The sequence below is a fragment of the Molossus molossus genome, unplaced genomic scaffold (assembly GCF_014108415.1).
Source record: "Molossus molossus isolate mMolMol1 unplaced genomic scaffold, mMolMol1.p scaffold_m16_p_12, whole genome shotgun sequence".
Classification (NCBI taxonomy): Eukaryota; Metazoa; Chordata; class Mammalia; order Chiroptera; family Molossidae; genus Molossus; species Molossus molossus.
The window spans coordinates 23,191,031-23,212,243 of NW_023425347.1; the positions used below are offsets into that span (position 1 = coordinate 23,191,031).

The 21,213-nt window shown below is 39.9% G+C and overlaps 1 protein-coding gene across 1 annotated transcript; it reads left to right on the forward strand.

The window, feature by feature from the left end:
* The first annotated feature begins 336 nt into the window (after window positions 1–336).
* On the forward strand, window positions 337–20,861 carry TPMT (thiopurine S-methyltransferase). Its single transcript, XM_036256226.1, has 9 exons — window positions 337–388; window positions 2,956–3,138; window positions 4,308–4,400; window positions 8,811–8,943; window positions 13,999–14,051; window positions 14,799–14,873; window positions 18,140–18,225; window positions 19,551–19,595; window positions 20,255–20,861. Exons 2-9 carry the CDS (start codon window positions 2,999–3,001, stop codon window positions 20,365–20,367), a joined length of 738 nt encoding a protein of 245 aa, XP_036112119.1. The 5' UTR covers window positions 337–388; window positions 2,956–2,998; the 3' UTR covers window positions 20,368–20,861.
* The last annotated feature ends 352 nt before the right edge of the window (window positions 20,862–21,213 follow it).

The following is a 21,213-nucleotide window of genomic DNA, read 5'->3' on the forward strand; positions in this document are numbered from 1 at the left end:
GCTGCGAAGTTCGCCCCGCCTTGGCCATTTCCGCCGCTGCGCTAGTGGGAGCGCCTGGAGAGGAGGCGGGGTCTAGACGCCTATAAGTGGGTGGGCCCGGGGGCGGAGACTGAGGAGGGGCACCTGGGAAGGAGGCGGGATCCAGGCTCCGGTAAGGGGGTGGGACCGGGGATGCGGACTGAGGTGGGACGTCTAGGGACGGGGCGGGTCAGGGGCGGGTCCTGAGGCGGGGCACCTGGGGAGGGGGCGGGGTCTGGCTGCCGGAGACGGGTTAGGCGAGGGGGCGGAGACGAAGGCGGGATGCGGGAGGAGGCGGGGCGCTCAGTCCCTTACTTCCCGGCCCCTGGCGGTTCAGAGCTAGACCGTGAGGCGTCCGGCGGCTCGCGAGGTAGGTTCCCCGTGGGCCAGAGAAGGTGCGGGTGGTTTGCTAGGTGTGAGCCTGTGCTAGGATTCCGGAATCGGGCAACCTAACAAGGGTGGACAGCATCGTGAGATAGGATTTAGAGAGCAGAGTGGGATCTGGGAATAACGAGGTTGGGCCGTGAATGACCTTTCTGTGAGTCCGTGATTTAAAGTTAAACCAAAACCTTGTTGTGTGTTAATGATTGTAAAGAGAAGTACTTGCTAGGATAGTGAGTGATGCACTAGGGGCGGCCTGGGTGGGGGATAGGAAACGGGGGTGCTTTAAATATTGTCTTGCTCCATGGTGTGTGTCTATGTAAAAATTCACTGAGCCATACTCTTAAAGTTTGTGCACTTTGGGAAAGTTATCCTTAAATTTAGAAAAATTTAAAAATAAAAATGAAGCAGTAACGTTTTTTTGAAAGGTGGGGGTCCACTTGGGGAGGACTTTAGCGACCAAACTAGCACATCAATTTCCGTGAATGGGTAGAAATACCAGTGAAACTTGCCTTCCCTGATTCTTACAATTTGCACTTTTATCTTGTTTTAGAATGAAACTTTTTATTTCTCCAGAAAAGGACATGGACAAGTTAAGAAGCTGTTAGAACATTTAAGAAATGATTGAGTTATATTCATGGTGTTATATTTCAAGTTTGTGTGAGAGGGATAGAGTTGTACAATCCAGGTCCCCTCCCTATATGGTAAAATTATGCTTACCTTTTGTTTTAAGTAGAGGACTGCTTAATGAAGTCTCAAGCCCAGTTTCCAAAATTTCAGCTGAACATGGAGATAAGATAAAAACAACTGTCTTTTGCTTTTCTGTTCCTAATATCATCAGGTATTCCCCCTTAACCTCTCAGAAAACTTGGAGAGCCTTGCAAAAGTGATTTGTTAACAAATTTTGCCAAGAAGTTACAAGGGATGTGCCTTCTCCTTAAAGCCTAAGCACAGCGGTGGGAGCCAAATTTTGTAATAAAGGGAACTTTTCCTGAAATACCTGCGTTGTTTGCTATTCTCATGAATAAATCATTAAATTAGAGCGACCAATAATAGCATACTAATAGAATCCAAACTACTGTATAGAAATTGTATAAATATAAAGGCAAGACAGCCTGGCTGATGTGGCTTAGTGGATTGTGGCCCTCCCCTGCAGCCCCCACCTGCACCCCGTGGACTGAGAGGTCTTGGTTCAATTCCCTTCAGGGCACATGCCTGGGTTGTGGGCTTGATCCCCTGTAGGGTGGTACAGGAGGCAGCTGATAGATGTTTCTCACATTGATGTTTCTGTTTCTCCCTTCCTCTCTCTAGAAAATCAACATATTTAGAAAAATAAATAAAATAAAAAAGCAACAAGACAGATATTAACTACAGAATAAAAAAGTTGTACAGCAAAGGAAAAGAATATTACATGGCTTAGCTATGAAAAGTATTTACCAAGTCACAACAAAGTGTACTCCACGTATTTAATAAAAAATCTGCTATATCTTGTTTGAAAGGATAGGAAAAATGAGAAGGGTGTGTGTGTGTGTTGGGAGGTTGAAAGAAGGCTAAATGCTTATTTTCTCTAGAAGCTACCTAGACATGAAAAATCAAGAAGATACAGAATAAGCTTGTTATTTTGAGATATAGTTCGATTTCAAGACTTAGCTACAAGAGTTAAAGATGGTTGCCTCTCATGTGAGGGGGAGTTATTTTTATAACTGTTGAACTCTAAATTGTTTGCATTGTAACACTGATAAAAAAAATATGAAGTAATTTAAATTCAGTAACTGAGATGCTAGAAAAAATTCTCTGAATTTACAAAAATTATAAAATGTGAAATACCTGTTTGTTTGCTTATTTTTTAATGTGTTTTTATTGATATTTTTAGAGAGAGAGGAAGGATTAGAGAGAGAGAAATTTCGATCTGCTGCCTCCTGCACACCCTCTACTGAGGATCAAGCTGGAAACCCTGGCATGTACCCTGACTGGGAATTGAACTGGGACCTCTCAGTCCATGGATGATGCTCAGTCCACTGAGCCACACAGGCCAAGCGCCTGTTTGTTTCTTTTCTCCTCTTCTTTTTTTTTAACTTAAATGCTTTAACACTAATGTTAAGATACAGTTAAATTTATTTAAAGGTCATTCCTAATGTGTAATATGAGGTTGCCTTTGCTATCAGACTCACTGAAAAGTAATTTTTGTATGGCTTTTCCTGGGATGTTGAAATATTTTTTAAAAACCATACTTCTGGTCCAGCTGGTGTGGCTCAGTGGTCAGACTTCAACCCATGCACCAAGGTGTTGCCACTTCGATTCCCCGGTCAGGGTCAGGTTACATGCCCAAGTTGTGGGCCAATCCCCAGTGGGGGGCATCAAGAGGCGGCCAATCGATGTTCTCTTTCATCGATGTTTCTATCTCTCTCTCCTTCCCACTTCCTCTCTCTAAACCAGTAAAGGGAAAAACAAAAATAAAAAAACCCATACTTCTTAGGATAATGTTTTTTTTTATCTCATTCCTTGATAGAATTGCAATGCCCTTAAATGTCAACATTGCAGATATTTTCCATTTAGGCATTAGAGACATCTGCTTCGAGGCAAAGGTATCTACAAAACTATGGATGCTATAAGAACTTCACTTGATATTAAAGAGTACCCCGATACTGAGGTACAGAAAAACCGAGTACTAACTCTGGAAGAATGGCAAGAAAAGTGGGTGGAACGCAAAATTACATTTCATCAAGAACAAGGACACCAGTAAGAAATGTTTGGTATATAACAGAAATGCTCTATCAGAAACTGACTTTGGAAATAGAAATAATAATATAGGCACACATTATGTGACTGATTTTAAGATACACATTTTTAGTTTTTCACATTTTAGCATCTCTGAAATCAGAACACATCTGTGGCATGTCATAGGAGAATTGGCAATGTTCACTCTTTCCAAGGAGTATAAATAATGGTGTGACTTACAACTGGAGGCATTTTAGATTTATGAAATATGGCTTTTTAAAGCCCTTGTAGCATCTATGTATTGGATTGCATAATTATACATACAGCAGATGCTCAAGTGACATTAATGCTTTTATCTCTTTATACTGAAAAGTGGTGGTGTTCTGACCTTGCTTTCCAATAGCATGTGTTCAAATGTTAAAATATTATCTATATGGTAGAAGAAAAGTTGAAAGAAATTAGTAAGTGAACCAGGATGTTGAGCCACATGCTAGTAGTAGTAGTAGGCTTTGAATAGTAAATCATGGGCCAGTGCTGAATAAAGTGGTCATGTCAGACATTCCTTGTTCCAGGCAACTACCCTGCCCTCTCAGGGGATATTATTATTATTATTATTATTATTATTATTATTATTATTGAATTTGCGCACTGAGTGGTAGTTGGGGCATCATTCCAGAATCACTGTCTGGGTTATCTCTGTTGCATCGAAGGCCTTAGAACAGTCACATCTTTACAAAGGAATTAACTACAAGAATAACTACAACTCTTCAGAGCTCCTTCTTGACACCTGAGTACACATTTAGAGAGCTTACCATAAAATGAATGTTGAAAAACTCAGTGCATCCAGAGGCTCTGCCACGCCTTACACACACGTAAACACATACATATATACATTTGGGAGATTAATAAAGAATTCGCAAAACGGCAACCAATGAAAATTTTTATTTTTAATTACTAATCAGGAAAGCCCCAGATTTGAATCAGATTACCATTCACTAGCTATGTTATTGAGCAAGTTTTTAACCATTCTGTTTCTTATGTCAACTGGAAATTATAATTAATGGTATCTACTTTGTCAAGTTGTTGGGAATAGTGAGATAATGCATGAAAAGTACTTAGCATCATACAATTGTAGTCCTTTCCTTTGTGCATTGGCTAATTTAAAAACAAAAAAAATTCTTTCTCCCCAGGCTGTTAAAGAAGTATTTGGATACTTTCCTTAAAGGCGAGAGTGGACTGAGGGTATTTTTTCCTCTTTGTGGGAAAGCAGTTGAGATGAAATGGTAAGAGCAGATAAGCATTAACACACTTTCTTTTCTTGATGAAAAGTACTTGTAGCTGAGAGCATTTATGAAATGGCTGCTATAACTTAAGTTTCTAGTGTGGCCATGAAATTGAAAACATTTAAACTATATTATTAGACTTGATCTTAACGAACTGACTGAACCAGAAAAAATAATAACTTTGGAAACTACCTGCAAGAAAAACGTTAACTCTATAAATAGATTGTTTTATTGTCATGTCATAAGTGATAATAACAGTCTAACTCTAGCGGAGGTTTTAAGACAGGATTAGGAAATGGTATGATGAAACAGCCAATTAAATGTGATTGTTAAATATTTGGGGTTTAAAGTCATTTATAATAAAAACATCAGAACTAAACTATTATATATAATTGCATATACGTTATACTAGAGGATTTTTTAGTTATGTAACTAATTTGTATATGGAGGTCTATATAGATACCAGATATGAATAAACTACGAGCTGTGGCCCAAAAAGCATTAAAATAAAATGTTTAAGATATTTTCTTAGCTTTTTTTTTAAGGGAAATATATTCCAATATTATCCAGCCTATGCCAGTCTATAGTAGGCTATGTTTCATTTCTCCATATGTTGAATGGAAATAAAAATTCACACAGCTGGTTTAGACTCTTTTGTTTATATTTGGTAACTTCAAAAAAAGTATGAAGAATATAAAAAGAAATATTCCCTGTATGTTAACGTATAAACTTCCTAGAAAATATGAAAGACAAGTTATTGCTGTGTTTGTTTTAGAACTATAAACAGTTCATGCTCTGACCACATTGAAAGTGTGTAGTCTTGTGTAGGTAACACGTGCAGTCACTTCTGCTCTACCTCTTGTTTTAAAAATGTGAATTTTGTTCAACTCCATTGATACATTAAGGAATAATTTGAGCATGACATGAATGTCACATTTTCTTTGTCTGCAAGAAACATGAGGTGAAAGCAGATAACTATGCCCAGTGGAACCAAGCTATGTATGAATAGACAAAAGAACACAGGCACACACCTCAGACCTCTCCTAGAAACCTCAGTTCACCCTGTATACTAAGTCACTCCCTTCCACATCTATAAATGATTCCCAATAATCCTCTGTCCATTATTTCACAATAACTTGAAAACTGTAGCCCTTCCAAGGCCCAGTTCTACAAGTAAACGTCTGTTCTTTCTCAAGGTCAAGTGCCATGTTGTAGTATTTGTATATTATAAAACCATTTAACATGTGTAAAACTGTGCCACCATTTCTATTAGGTTCCTGTCTTTTTCTACTGACAAAGTTTTTTTTTCTTATGTAATGTCTTCCTGGTTTATTTCTAAATTTTGTTTAATTGTATACTGAGAAAATACTGATTCACAGAGGTAAGTTATAGCAAATGTGTAAAAGCTTTTTTAAAACATTATTTTTAAGTTAAGATATAATCATGGGGGCAGAAGGGAGGCAACTGGTTATCAGTATTTGTTTTCAGAATAAGATGGGAGCATCTTTCCTTTTCCATGTGTTTTATCTTTGATACCATCATTCTTGGGTTAGAACTAGACAATTCAGCATAAAGCCTTGGGTTTAAATTGTTGGAATCAAAACATCTCATTCTGATCACTTGGTTAATTTTTTTAAAAATAGGGATGGGAGGGAGGGGACTGTGCCCCAAAAGGAAGGGTGTGTGCAGTAAGGATTTAGAAATACTTTGAAAGTTCATAACCTCATCAGAAACTGTCTTTACACTCCTGACCTTATAGATGAGTAACAAAGAGATGAAATAAATTCTTGGGAATTAAACCATGTTATTTTTTAATTTGCTAATCCCCCCCCCCCCCCCAGCATTCTGTACATCTTAAAATTGTTACTGTGGAATCACTTTCTGGAAAAATATCTTTGTCAAACAAAATTATTGGCCTTGTAGGAGCTGAAGTCAGTTACCTTTTTGGTGAATTTAAGTGGACTTCAGTGAGATTATAGTTCTATTGTATATTCTTAAAGATAATTTTTTTTAAACGCCCAAAGAAAATCCACTCTCCAGATCGAAAAACTCATCTTTGGGGTCAACAGGAGGTCAGAAGGAGCTAGCCTGGCACCTGGACTCTGCCCAGCCACAGCAGACAGATTCCAACAGGAAGTGTATTTAAAATCTCCAGTGTACTGGTAGGGGTGTGGGTATGAGCTAGGGTTGGTTATTAAGATATAGACTACTGTATTCTAACCAGTGGTTGCGGAGGAAGGTGCCTGGAGAAAACAAAGACACTGTTCCCTTTTTTGAAATAAAACTAACACATGAAAAACAATTTTTTATTCAATAACAGTAGGGTAGAATTTCATTGTCCCTGGCCACAAGGGACCAGTTCCACTGAGAAGTGAACAGTGGGGACTCAAAATTTTGCAAACACTTGGGGAAAGGAAAAAATGGCTTCCCGTTAGTTGGCAAATGTTCCAGTGGGGCTTTGTTTTTGTTGGGATGTGTCATGTGTGTGCACATACGGACCAGCGTCTCTGCTGAGTTTAAAAAGTTCAGAAACTTTTTAAATGGTTGATAAAAATCTTGATTTTTTTGTTAATTTATCTCAACAAAATTCCACTGGAACTCAAATAAATAAATAAATGTATAATTCACATACATTATGTTAGTTTTAGGTGTACAGCATATTAATTTGATATTTGTATGTACTACAAAATGATCACCACATTAAGTCTTGTTAACATCCGTCACAATACATAGTTATAAAGTATTTATTCTTGTGATAAGACTTAAGATCTACTTTCCTGTCCTGGCCATTTTGGCTCAGCGGTTAGAGCATCAGCCTGCAGTCCAGAGAGACCCAGGTTCAGTTCCCGCTAAGGGCATGTGCCTCAGTTGCAGTTTGTCCCTGGCCCTGGTGGCAACCACTTGATGTGTCCCTTTCATGTCGATGTTTCTCTCTCTCTCTCTCTCTTTGTCTCTCTCTCTCTCTCTCCCCCCCCCTCCCTCCCTCCTACTCTATCTGAACAAAAAATGGAAAAATGTCCTTGGGTGAGGATTAAAAAAAAAATCTACTCTCCTGCCTAGCTGATGTGACTCAGAGGTTGACCGTCAACCCATGCACCAAGCGGTCGCTGGTTTGATTCCTGGTCAGGGCACATGCCCAGGCTGTGGGCCCGATCCCCAGTGGGGGCCATGAGGTGGCGGCCAGTTGATGTTCTCTCTCACCAATGTTTCTATCTCTCCCTCTCCCTTCCTTTCTCTCTAAAATCAATAAAGAAAAAAAAGTAAAAGAAAAAAATGATCTACTCTCTTAGCAACAACTGTAAACCTACTTTACCCCACCCTGTATGCAATACACTATTATTATCTACAGTCCCCATGCTGTTCATTACATCCCTGTGACTTACTTATTTTAAAACTGGAAGTTTGTACTTTTTGACCCCCTTCACCCATCTTGCCCACTCCCCAACCCCAGCTTCTGGCAACCATCAATCTGTTCTCTGTATCTCTGAATTTATTTGTTTGGTTGTGGTTGTTGATTTTAGATTCCACATATAAATGAGATCATTTATATGGTACTTGTCTTTGTCTTCCGACTTTTTTCAATTAACATATTGCCCTCCAGGTTCATCCAGATTGTCACAAATGGCAACATTTCATTCTTTTTTGTGACTGAATAATATTACATTATGACAAACGACAAACTTTTTTTAAAATTTTATCCTCACCTGAGGACATTTCTCCATTTTTTGTTCAGATAGAGTAGGAGGGAGAGAGAGAGAGAAACATCGACATGAAAGGTACACATCGAGTGGCTGCCACCCGCATGACCCAACCAGGGCCGGGGACAAACTGCAACTGAGATACATGCCCTTAGTGGGAACCAAACCCTGGTCTCTCTGAACCACAGGCTGATGCTCTAACCGCTGAGCCAAACCGGCCAGGGCCATTATGACAAACTTTTTAATGTTGTGCCCCAACCCTTATCTTCTCTACAAGCCTTGTAATTTTTATTGCATGACTTTGCATAGTGCAGTGGTTTTTAGATAGGCATCTTTATATATAGCAGAACTGACTATATGTGTTTATTTAGAGAAATTGAAAAGCATCTCTAATCCATAGGATGCTTTTAAATTAGAAACTCTTCTAATCAAATGAATTTGTGGTTAATCAACATTTTAAGGTATAATTTTTCAAAATTAAAATTTTTTTCCTAAGGTCATATAAATAAATTTTTCAGAATTCCATACACCATAAGGTTTGAGAATATATAGATTCACTTTTTGTTGAGCTACATGATCTATGAAACCCTATGAACCTGAATTCATATAAATCCCTTAAAGTTAAGGAAAATATATGCTTATTGAGCATATCCTTTTATTTAGTACTGTGTTTGAAATACAAATTTAAGTGTAAATATATGGCTTTATGCAGGTTTGCAGATCGAGGACACAGTGTAGTCGGTGTGGAAATCAGTGAACTTGGGATAAGGGAATTCTTTATGGAGCAGAATCTTACTTATTCAGAAGAACCAATCACGGAAATTCCTGGAGCCAAAGTATTCAAGGTTTGTTTTGTTTTTGGTAAATAATTATTTCCATACCCCTACAAAAACATTTTCCTCAGCATGAGTGAGGGTACTATAGAAGAGTATATAAGATTCTCCTAGACATTATATAGTGTAAGGAGCTAGGGCTTAAAAAGACATGGGACTTCCGGTCAAGATGGCGGGTAGGTAAACGCTGTATCGAGTCCTCCCACAACCACATCAAAGTTACAACTAAACTACAGAACAACCATCATTCAAAACCGCCTGAAATCAAGCTGAATGGAAGTCCTACAACTACGAAATTAAAGCAGCAGCCACATCCAGACTGGTAGGAGGGGCGGCCGGGTGACAGGCTGGTCCCACACCCAAGTGTGGCAGATAAAAATCAGGAGGATACCTCGGCTGGGAAGGTCCTTCCTGAAGACTGAGGGGTCCCCATCCCACATCAGGTGCCCCACTCAGAGTTCCAGTGCCAGGAAGAGAAGTCCCCATAACTTCTGGCTGGAAAAACCAGCGGGAACTGAGGCTCAGGGAGGCTGAAGCGGCTGGAGCCCCAGGCAGCTCCTTAAAGGGCCCCCGCACCGACTTATCGGACTCTCTCCCTCTAAGCTCGGAGGAGAGGCAGCTCGAGGGGCACCAGAGACATACAGGGAAGAACTGAGCTGTTTGGCACTGGAGCGAGGGCTGGAGAGGGGGCTTTCTCCAGGACAAACGTGCTGTCAGAGGCCTTTGTTCCTTTGGTGAGCCCTTCCCGGGGGCAGCAGACAGTCGCCATATCTGGGACTCCAGCAACCTGGCTCACACTGGTAGCCCTGCCCTGCTGACTCCATGAGGCCCCGCCCCGCCCCACCCCACCCAACTTTCAAGTCCACCAAGCTGTTGCCACTTGCTTAACCATAGGATTGGCCTGTCTTGGGTACTGCTTCAGGTTTTTCCTAAATTCTTTCAAACGAGCAGCATCTGGTCTCAGCTAGCCCCATGCCTCTCATTAAGTAATAAACAAACACAGGGAGGCAGCCAAAGTGAGGAGACAAAGAAACAGGTCCCAAATGAAAGAACAGAACAAAACCCCAAGAAAAGAACTAAGCGAAATGGAGATAAGCAACCTAACAGATACTGAGTTCAAAATACTGCTTATAAGGATGCTCAATGAACTTAGTGAGAACCTCAGTGAACTTAGGGAGGGCCTCAAGAGCATAAAAAAGGACCAGTTAGAAATCATGGATACACAGTTGGAATTGAAGGAGGCATTAACTGAAATAAAGAATAATTTACACAGCTTCAATAATAGAGTACGTAAATCCAAGGAGCAAACCATCGATTTGGAATATAAGGAAGGATAAAATGCCCAATCAGAACAGCAAAAAGAAAAAAGAATCCAAAAAAATGAGGATACTGTAAGAAGCCTCTGGGACAACTTCAAGCGTGCCAACATTCGCATCTTGGGGGTGCCAGAAGGAGAAGAGAGAGAACAAGAAATTGAAAAGCTGTTTGAAACAATAATGGCAGAAAACTTTCCTAACTTGGTGAAGGAAACAGACATACAAGTCCAGGAAGCACAGAGAGTCCCAAACAAGATGAACCCCAAGAGACCCACACCAAGGCACATCATCATCAAAATGCAAAAGGTTCAAGACAAAGAGAGAATCTTAAAAGCAGCAAGAGAAAGGCAGCTAGTTACCTACAGGGGAGTTCCCATTAGGCTGTCAGCTGATTTCTCAAAAGAAACTTTGCAGGCCAGAAGGGAGTGGCAAGAAATATTCAGAGTGATGAAAACCAAGAACCTACAACCAAGATTACTCTATCCTGCAAAGCTGTCATTTAGAATCAATGGACATATAAAAACTTTCCCAGACAAGAAAAAGTTAAAGGAGTTCATCACAACCAAACCGTCATTATATGAAATGATGAAGGGTCTGTTTGAAGAAAAAGATAAAGTATATGAACAAACAAAATGGCAATGAATACATATCTATCAACAATGGAATCTACAAACAAAGTGAACAGGTAGAACAGAAACATTCTCATAGATACAGAGAACATTTTGTTGGTTGCCAGTTGGGAGGGGGGTTGGGGGAATGGGTGAAAAAGGTGAAGGGATTAAGAAGTACAAATTCATTGCTAGACTGACAAACCTCAAAGGGAAAGGGGTTGGGGTGGTGGTGGGAAGAAATAAACCAAAGAACTTATATGCATAACCAATGGACACAGACAATAGTGTGGGAAAAGGTGGGAGGGCGGCGGGAGTGGGGAGGAAGGGGTCAGTGGGGGAAAAATGTGGAACATATGTAATACATTTTACATCTAACAATAAAGATTTAAAAAAAAAAAAGATGGATAGCTAGGTATGGAAATAGATAGAAAATCTGATGCCAAAGCCTATCTGTACTCATGTTTTTGGTTTGGGTTTGTATGATTTTTAAAATATATTTTTATTAATTTTAGAGAGAGAGAAACATCAATGCGAAAGAGAAATATCTATTGGTTGCCTTCCATATGCACTTGACCGGGGATCAAACCTGAAACCTGGGTATGTACCCTGACTGGGAATTGAACTGGTGACCTTTTGGTGCATGGGACAACACTCAGCCAACTGAGACACCCTGGCCAGGGCCTGTATGATTTTTTAAATTTACAAATTGGCATCTTTGAAAACCTGTTTTGTGCCACACCTTGCATGAGGCATTGAAGAGATAATACAGTTTCTGTCCTAAAGAATCCTTTAGCTTAGGAGAGAAAAGAGAAATGCAGAGAAAGCTGTTTGTCATACACGAGCTAAGTGTAATGGCACAGAGTATTAAGGGAACAGAGAGGAGAGTTACCTCACCCAGCCTGCAGGAGCTTCCTGAGGCACAGACTGAGAGGGCTGGGACAGGCAGAGTCACATCCATGGTCTCAGATGCCCTCTGAAGCTGGTACCTTCAGCCTGTGCAGCAAGTTTTAAGTGGGAACATGACACGGCCAGATTTTCCTCTGAGCCAAAAGAACCTTGAGGCCTCAAAGGTAGTACATTTGAAGAGAAAGAGCCTCCTGGCAGAGACCAGACAGGAGGTTGTGAGCAGTGGTCTAGGAAAGAGATCTTAAGGACCTGAAATGGGTAGTAGGAGAGTGATAAGGGTGCTCAGAGGAACACAGGTAGGTCAACGCAATATTTAGGATGCCAAACTGGAAGGATTTAGTGATTAATTGAGAGATCAAGGGGATGATGAGTTCACATTTCCAGTTTAGGTGACTGGTTGAATAGCAGAGAATAAAGCAAGTTGAAGAGCAGAGAAAATGAGTTTTGTTCTAAAGATGCTGAGTTTAAGAGACCTGTAGAGGGCAAAGGTGTAGCAGGCAAATGGTTTTAAGTCTGTGAAGGACAGGGCAGCACTTTGGCTGGAAATAATAGATCTGGGCGTCATTCTATGACCAGAATTATCTAGTGGAACTGCTTCACCAGCCTGAGGTAATAGTGTAGGAATAAGAAAGACCACCCAAATGTGAACAAGCAGAGGCTATTTATTCAGAGGGGGTCAGCCACTTGCATTTGGGAAAGGCTCAAAGATAGGCAGGAGTGGGAAAGCTTTATAGTGAAAAACACAAAGGTTTCAGGTGTGCCCTGATTGGGGGCTGTTGGCCTGGGGAAGCCAGAGTGGGGCTAACTAGAGGGGAGAATACTATGGGTTTGGGGTATATTTGGCTTTTTCTGGTTGGTCTTGAATAGGAGGGATAAAAATTAGTGAACCTGGCAGTCATTGACCACAGAGGCAATGGTTTGGCTTCCCAGGTTGATTGCTGCAGAGATTATAGATAAGTTCAAGTTTCCTGGTCTTACATGGTCTGGCCATTGTTGGTGCATTCTGTCTCTTGCAAAGTACTGTCAGAACTTAATTGTTTAGGACCGTAAGAGGCTTGATAATACTTTATTTTACAGCTTCCTTCCACCTTGTTCACAATCATCTAAAAATCCCAGGAGGTTACTCAGTCTAAAGAGGTTAGTTCTGCATCCAGATGCTTCTTAGGCAATGGTTCTCAGCCCTAGTGGCATCTTTTAAAGTTCCCAGTCTGAGGTCTCACTTTAGGCCAAATAAATCAGAATCTCTAGGGGTGGGGCTGGCATCAGTACAATTTAAAACTCCCCAGTGATTCTCATCTCCAGGCACAGTTAAGATTCATTGTTGTTCTTTCTACCTCCAGGCCCAGCATTATTTAGAGACCTCTGTTTGTATCTCATTTCAGAATAAAATCCAAGAGTTTCACATCCTAATGCACCATTGCTAACTTGCCCTTCACCCCCAACCCCTCCCCACCTCCCTGACTTCTCACATCCCCTGGACAGGATAGAGTCCATGTCATGGTACTCCTCCTGGATTGCACCCCCAGCCCAATTTCTGTAATGTTAGCAGGTGCATTAACTCCCTTTCAAAGGCTGCTTCTTGTTCAGTCTTTCCCCAGGCAGTTCCCTGTTCTGTCCTCTGTTCCCATATTGCTCAGGTATGCAACCAGAACAGTACAGGCCATTCTGCAGCGTAATGTTTCTCTGTACCCACGCCTCTCTGCTCCACCAGGCTGTCTCCACTGTGGTCAGAGACTGTCAAATTCACATCCACTATCTAGAACCGGGGTAGTCCTGTCCACAAGGTGTTCAGAAAATAAATGCTCATTTTAGACGGATGCATGAAAGAGAAAAGAGGAAGTCAGCCCAACTGTACTTTTCATGAATAACTTTTAACATCCATGACCTTTATCAGCCTGCCTGGTATTGACTGACCTGTGTACTTATCTTTAGCAGTCTAAATGAGGACTGCTAAAATAAATATCGCTAAAATTTAATAAGTTAATGAGGTTAACTTTTTTATTATTTTCCTCCTTGATCCATAAGACAGGTTTTTAAAAAAATGCCAGTTTAAAAAATTGTTTTCAGAAAAATTTTATTTTCAATAAAAAAATTATTTGTGGTAAAATTATATCCTTTATATTTAATTATACGTTCTCTTTCCACCACCTTTACTGTGCCCCTCCTTTCTTTTCCTTTACTACTCAGGAATCTCTTAATAAGTCAGATTTGTTTTCTTGACTTTTTTTTTACAGAGTTCTTTGGGGAACATCTCATTGTACTGTTGCAGCCTCTTTGATCTTCCCAGGTAGGACTGAACACTACCTCTGCACTTTTAAAAGCTTCGGTACTTGCTGACAGTGTTGGAGTGGGGGGCCAGTTCCTTCCTCCATCCCATCCACTTGTAGTAGCACCCATGAAGCATTGATTTGAGTCTGTTCTGCTCAACTGTAATGAGAACTTGGCCAAAAATGAAAGCACAGTTATTTATTTAGTTAATTATTTATTTGTTTTGGTTAATCCTCACTGAAGGATATTTTTCCATTGATTTTTAGATAAAGAGGAAGGGAGGGAGAGAGAGAGAGAGAAACATCAATGTGAGAGAGACTCATTGATTAATTGCCTCCCTCACCACCTCGACTGGGGCTAGGAATGGAACTTACAACCCAAGTGTGTGCCCTTGACCAGGAATTGAACTCATGACCCTTTGTTCTGCAGGCTGATGCTCTAACTGCTGAGCCAAATCGTCCAGGGCTCTGCAGTTATTTTTGTTGTAGGATACATGTCTGACAAAAAATCAACAAGGCCAGCAGTCATTGAACACGTCCTACCTCCCTAATATTTTTGTCCTTTGATAGCTTTCAAACCATGGAAAACATTATGATTCTAGACAGGTAAGGAAAAGGAAGAGAAAGCAAAATAGGTGTCACCTTCACACCTGGGTCTATAACATCTGAAGTACCAGCATGCACCATGGGGAACACTGTTCATCTCATTAAAGATTTGATTTTTCTTATATAAAATGTTGTAATTGTTTTCTTTTTCTTTCTGATAGAGCAAATATTGGCAAATTTGACAGGATTTGGGATAGAGGAGCATTAGTTGCTATTAACCCAGGTGATCGTAAACGGTTAGTAATTTTGTTTCTTTAATTAATGTTGGCTTTTCTTTCTTTATCTTTCTTTCCTTCTTAATTTGATATGCTGTGCTTTTTCTGGATTCTAGGAAATTAGCTAGACTTTTACTGGTTTGAAGTAGCTTTTTGTATTTAGAATTGAAAGACCTAAATCAAATACCATATTTGTCTAAAAAGTATAGGATGTGGCCAAAGAGACCAGAGTATAAGGCTTGTGACTCCATCACTTCCAAACTCTGTTGCCTTGATCAAAGTAGTCACCTTCTCTAAGTCTCAGTTTACTCCTCTGCAAAATTGTAATATTTCTACTAATACTGCCATCACTGCTGCTACTAACATCACCTAACAAGGTGATACTTGTTAGGTATTTGCCATGTGCCAGGCATTGTTTGAAATACTTTATGTGAATCAACACATTCTGTCCACAAAACAATCCTGTGAGGTATATGCTCTTGTTATTCCTGAAAGTGAGCCCAAGTTCGGCTGCCTGGCAATTTGAAAGCCAAACTCCTGAGACAGGTGCTGGTGAGAAAGAAAGCGGTTTATTCAAGTGCAAGAGTTTTGAGAGGATGGGGGGACTCCTGTCCTCAAAAACCCATCTTAGTATCTCTGGTCAAGCCAGCAATTTTTATAGAGTTGGTGGGAATTCAGAAGGGGGAGATTTTCAGGGGGAGTGTGGATGTGTAGTTTCTCTTGAGAAAGAAAAGTGGGAGTAAGGGGGCAGCTGATCTTATCTTTCAGTTTGCTTCAGTTGGACATCTGTGGTTTTATCGTGGACACCTGTGATTTTACAGCTGGTGTCAGTGTTCCTTACTCCTAGAACAGGCTGCTCAACTGTAACGAGAACTTGGCCAGAAATGAAAACACAGGATTCATTTAAGAAAACATGGGGTTGATTATATGCTTTGAGAAAACACAGAATACATAATTTTAATCACTAAATTGGTAGTGTTAAATCAATGTCAAATCACCATGCATTCCCATAGTACAGATTAGGAAATTAAGGTCAAAGAGATTAAATTACTTGTCCAAAGTTAGACAACTAGTATGGGACAGAACTGGGATTCACACCAGGGAGTTTGGCTTCAAAGTCCACGCTCATGATCCCTACATTATACTGCCTTACAGGGTTGTATGGGAATTAAAATAAATGACATGTGTGGGAAGGGCCTTGTCAACTCTAAATCACTATATGAAGATTAGCTACTGTTATGTTAGAGCTTTTGTAATTGACGTTTTTGGTGACCATCTTATTGTCCCTAGCCTTGTTAAAAAATAAAATTAAAATATGAGCAAGTGTACTGAGTAAAATATGACCACACCTACGTACTTCCCAACTCAAATATTCACATACTTACTTGGATTGGGCACATAAATATTGAATTATTTAGTTGTGTGGAGGCAGACTCAACGCATGGCAAAAAAAGGTTAGAAGTCACATCAGAGAAATTAAACTTTTATTTTTAAAAATTGTTTCATAAGCAAGGTTTATTCCCAAATCTAATCTTTTAAAATTAGGCCATGCCACATCTTCTTAATATATATGTATCTTCAGTGATAATTCATGTTCCTGTTTTCCCTTCTCTTTCTGTCACCACTCCTTCTTTATTTCTTTTCTGAAATCCTCATCTTCCTCACATGACTAAGTCATCATTCCCAAAGGAACTATCCCAGCCTTTTGCTTTTCGCTGATATACTTGCTCCTTTAATGACATTTCAGTTCTCCTGTTACTTTCATTCAGTTATTCAACAAATACATAACGTTCCTACTATGCTCAAAATATGTCCTATGCCAGATATTGGGAAATAACTGGACAAATTGTGCATGGTATTTGCCCTTATCATTTTTATATTTCCAGCTCTGTGCTTTCTTCCAAACATGCACGTCATATTTCTAGAGTCTGGTTGGCATTTCTTGTGTCCTTTATCCACTCAAAGATTCACCTGAGACCTCTCTGGATGAATAAAACACCATGTTTGTACACTAACCTCAATTCTGCTAAATGTCTAACTTTGTAGGTGTTTCCACTCCCTATGGCTGTTCATCTGATTTGAGGTCAGCCCCACTGGGAGCTTTGGTTTGCAAGGCTAAAATCTGCAAGGCAGTGGGGAGCAAACTGGAAGTCACGAAGCTCACTATGAGGACAGACCATGCCCTTGGTGTGCCAATAGCCAAAGCTCCTCCCTCAGAGCAGGCCAGTCTGTCCATCTCAATCTGTCTGTCTCTCCTGGCCTCTCTACCTCCCTGTGTGGGTGTCCTCTGTCCTCACAGCTTTCTCTGCTTGCTCCATTTCTGCTGCCATGTATCTGACTTGTTCACCATCCTCAGCCTCCTCAGCTCCATCCACCACACAGCATAACAGCTCCAGCTTTTGTGCAACAACCACAGCTAACTAGTGACTCCTGGGTCTCTTAATTCAGTTTCCTGGTGGATTAATCTGACTAGTCCAACTCATCATTCTGTACTGGACCAGTCCTGGCTCCTAGTCTGTATACTGATAGGCTCTGTCAGACTCAGGTCCCCACTCTGAACCAATCAGACATGGCTGAGAAGTGGCGTCAGCTGCTCTCTAAGCCACCTACTGCAAAGAACTGTACAAACAACACTTGTGGTTTATGGCATACTTGCAGAGCTTAAACTTCATACTACCTTGAATTTTTGCCTTGGTCATGTCTCTCCCCAGATAAATAGAGGGGGGAGATTGTGTTTGTACCTCTTGCATGTGCCCCCGGAGAGGTCCCCATCACCCAGGTTATTTGTTACACTGCAGCATCCCATGCCCCACAGTAGACCTACTGAGTCAGTCAGTGAGGATGGAGTTCAAGCATCTTCTTTGAGCAAACACCCAGGTGGTTTTGATACCAGCCTGGGAAGAGGAATCACTTCCCCAGAGCACAGGGAAGCACAGTAGCCCTTTGGGAAGAGTGTTCAAAGTGGCCAGGCGTCTGGGTCCATCAGGCTGGACTGAGCCTCTCCTCGTCTCCGTGAAGTCGTCTAGTCTGAGTGGCCCTGGAAGCAGGGCTCATTTTGATTCCCATCTCTATTATTTCCCAGTTTAGGCAGGTAACATAATGTGTTGAACCCGTGTCTGACTTGTAGAATGAGAATTGACTTCACAGGGTTGTTAGGAGAAATCTGCTCAGTAATGTAGATGAAAGAGAATGGAGACACAACGCTTTCCCTCCCTGCCTCTTGTCCCCTCCAGGTTTTGCCTGTAGAGAGAGTTCTAACACACTTCTTTGTATGCTTTCCCCCCCAGCTATGCAGATATAATGCTGTCCCTAATGAGAAAAGGGGTTCAATACCTCTTGAGTGTTCTGTCTTATGATCCAACTAAACACGGAGGTAAAGTCTTTTTGTTTTCCTAGTTGCCTCATTTCCTGATTTAATTTTATGACATGAATAGCATTAATTTTCTCCTAATTTATCCCATAGGAAGTATACTGCTTATTCACGTACATGAAGATAAGTCTATTTTTGGCTAATAGAAACTATAAACATTTTTCTATCTTCCCACTCGATACATATTTTTCTCATATTCCATTTCCATTTTGTTCATTCACAGCTCAAACAATGAAAGAGAGGGAGAAATGGATGGCCCTAATATAAAAGAGAAATCTCATGATTAGGAGGGAGAGAGATTGGTGGCTGTGCTATGGATAGAGCAATCATCTGTGGTGGTGGGGATGATTTGGGCAGATGCCTACGAGTGTACACACAAATACCCTCGTAGGAGGACGAAGTGAAAAGTGGACATGGGGAGGTAGGAGATGTGCAGGAAAATCTCTAAACTACTGCTATTTTTTAATTTCTGAAATTTTATAATTTATTGAGTGCATTCTTTTATAACTATCCTTATTTTGAATTTGTAAAGTGCCTTTCTTTTTTTTTCCTGGACCCATTTTGATGTATTAAAGCTTAACCTCTGTCATGGCTGAACTTTCATTTTCAGGAAGATTTGAAAGCCAAATATGAGACTTTTAATTTCTAAAAATTCCCTTTTTGATTTTTAATCAAGCTTTTTAAAAAGTACTGTGTTTTATAAACATTTATATATGTTACTATTTTTTGTTTGTTTGAGTAAATCATCTTAAAAACACATTCAAAGATGAGACCTAGTGTTCCTAATTAAGTCTGGGACAGTCAGATGGAAATAGAAATTAATAGAGACAGACATCAGCTGTGCTAATCTGATTTCAATTTCATTCCTGAACAGCAGGCCTAGGGAGGGGCCTGTGGAGAAAAAACTCAGCAAGCTGTTTCTGGGGTGGAGCCCAGAAGGGAGTGCTGTAGAGAGGGGTAGAAGCTAAGTTTCCTCAGCAAAGTGGGGGAGTGCAGGAGCAATAGGAAATCAGTACCCCAGAAGGAATCCCCAAGGGAATTTGTTAATGAACTCCATTCTGATTTCAGTGTTCCCAGTTCCCGTGGCTGACTCAGCCATCTTATCTCTGCTGGAGATGGGAACCTACCATTTTCTTCCCCTCCGCAAGCCAGTCTTTGGCGTGAGATGGTAGAAAAGAAAAGAAGAACCTGTCACATGCCCCCCATTTGGCTAATTGAGTTGTGTGTAGACTAAGTATACCTAGGTCACTGGAAATAAGCTGAGAAGTGGGCTCTCAGAATTTATTTCTCTTTAGAACTAAATCTAACCATGTTTCTCTTTTACCCAGGCCCACCATTTTATGTTTCAGATGCTGAAATTGAAAAATTGTTTGGTAAGTTATGGATGTGTGCTGTAACTTTTAAAATAGAGTCAACAGTTAACTGTTTTGAGCTGTTATCAAATTTTACTATCTAGAAGTATAAAATTTAAAGGTCAGAAACCATTTTTTTTGTAAATATTCTTTTACTGATTTTTTTTGAGAGAGAGAGAGACAGGAAGGGAGACGCAGAGGGAGAGAGGAATATCAATTGGCTGCCTCCTGCACACCCCCTACTAGGAACTGAGCCAGAAACCTGGGCATGTGGCCTGACCAGGAATTGAACCAGTGACCTCTTGGTACATGGGACGACGCTCAACCGAGCCGCACTGTCGGGGCAGTCAAAAACCATTTTATTGAAGACTATTTTATCTCAGAAAAGGGACAGATCTCTGTAATATGCCTTTTTAGCTAAGTGTGGTAATATGCCTTTTTAGCTACGTTGAAGACATTTGAATTCTTCTAGAGAGATGCTATGTTTATATTTGGCTCTTAGGAGTTATGTGATAACAACACAGAGTTCAGAAAATGAGTCTTACTATTTCCCCATTTTCATTAAAAAAGAGAAAAGTTTTCAGTACACAGTTTTGAACATCAATGGCTGTGTTTTCAGAAGAACCCCTGAATGCATTCTTCACAAAGTTTTAACCTGTTCCCCTTTCTCCATGTTTCAGGTTCGGTATGCAGTCATCAGTGTCTTGAGAAGGTAGATGTGTTTGAAGAACGACATAGAAGTTGGGGAATAGACCACCTTGTTGAAAAGTTGTATTTACTTACAGAAAAGTAAATGAGACAAGTAAATACAAGCAAGTAGCATTAAATTTCTGAGTTTTTGAGCAATTGAAAATTAAGCTAAGGCATGAAAATATAATGGATGGCCTTTGAAAAAAATTGTTCCCAAATTACATCACAGTAATGCATGTGATTTTTTAGAAAAACAACATGTACTAAAATGTTAAAGTAGCTACCTTTAGAAAGGAGAGTGTGATTGGAGGTGAAAGATTACACCTGGGTGTTTTACTTACAAATTGCAAGCATTTTTTACAATCAGCATGTATTACTTCTATAATTAAGAAATAACAGAGAAATGCAATGTATATAACTGAAATATAGACATAGAAAAACTGTCATTCTTTATGAAATTTAGAATCAGTGGCAAAATGTAACACTTGAATAAGGTTTAAGTAAAAGAAAGTGATCTAAGAAATTATATAAAATATTAGATTTTTCTATAAACCTTCAGATAATTCTCATCCTAGCATTCCTTTTCACAGTTTTCTCTTTATATAATTTTATATGTAACGGAATCAAGAAAATTAAATTGATTCAATAAACCAATCTATATGCAACAAAATATTGTTCCCAAATTGTAAAAATAAATTTTTAAAAAGTTTTTTCTGAGTTTGGCTGTCTTTGTTTCTTTACATTTAATCTTGTTTAAATTATAGTCTTATGAAGTGCAGTGTACTTAGGGCTGGATTCAGGACTACTTATTATAAAAGATTCAATATTTCTCAGTGTTACATTAACAATCATATTTTAAATCAGACATTCCTCTCAAACCATACTAATACCTAATTGATTTAGATTGTTTGGTTCAGTTTAATAGGATGGTTTGTGCTTATTATTAAGA